General features: G+C 38.3%; 1 protein-coding gene across 1 annotated transcript in view; it reads left to right on the top strand.

Moving 5' to 3' along the window:
* Positions 1-495: 495 nt before the first annotated feature.
* LOC101859472 overlaps positions 496-811 on the top strand; it is a gene marked incomplete at its 5' end in the record, with an annotated part of 5,479 nt that continues 5,163 nt past the window's right edge. The window contains 1 exon segment of the mRNA XM_013080612.2: positions 496-643. Coding sequence (XP_012936066.1) covers positions 496-643 — 148 coding nt within the window.

Below are 811 nucleotides of genomic sequence, written 5' to 3'. Positions count from 1 at the left end.
ACAATTAATAAGTGTCGGCTATGTCCTTGATAGGTTAAAGTGGGTCGTTGGCGGGTGTTCTTGTGTTGTTTACGCTTTTTATTCCTATCAAACATTTATCATCCCTATCTTGCATCTAGTTTATGTCACTCTCTAGATAAGGTAAGATAAGATAAGATACATCTTAATTGTCCAGATCCTGACACATTGGTTTTGGTGTTTCACACACACAACACACACACACACACACACACACACACACACACACACACACACACACACACACACACACACACACAAACATGTACACACACGCAGGCTTACAGTCACATGCATAAATGTAAATGAACAGTAATAAACAATAATAATTTTAAGCTAAATACATACTCAGTATTCTGACTGTAACTCAATGTTATTCATGATCCATTTCTGTTACTAGTGCCGTGAAACTTTTGCTAAATCTTAAGAGTTCAAGACTGTCTGTGACTGTTTTTGGGTTTGGTTTTTTTTTTTCAGGTGGAACCTCTGTTGACCCATGTAACTATGACGGGATGGCCGTTGTCCACTTGTTTGGTTCCATCTATTGTAACGGCGTGATCACAGGGGGCAAGCTAGTCATGGCAGAGTCTTGTGGCACTTACCTCAGACTGCTCACGAAAAATTTGTGAGTTGAAGCCATCAGCTTTATACCCGGTGCACATTACAATACCAATTGTGAGGCATCGTGGTGAGATCAGGCGCTGGTCAAAATAAAGGAATCAAAGAAAGAGGCATTTATCTGCCATTTTGGCATTTAAAAAAATTGAATTTAAAAAAAAAAAATTAATTTTTT

The sequence above is a fragment of the Aplysia californica genome, unplaced genomic scaffold (assembly GCF_000002075.1).
Source record: "Aplysia californica isolate F4 #8 unplaced genomic scaffold, AplCal3.0 scaffold00093, whole genome shotgun sequence".
Taxonomy (NCBI): domain Eukaryota; kingdom Metazoa; phylum Mollusca; class Gastropoda; order Aplysiida; family Aplysiidae; genus Aplysia; species Aplysia californica.
This window is presented reverse-complemented; position numbering and strand designations above follow the sequence as displayed.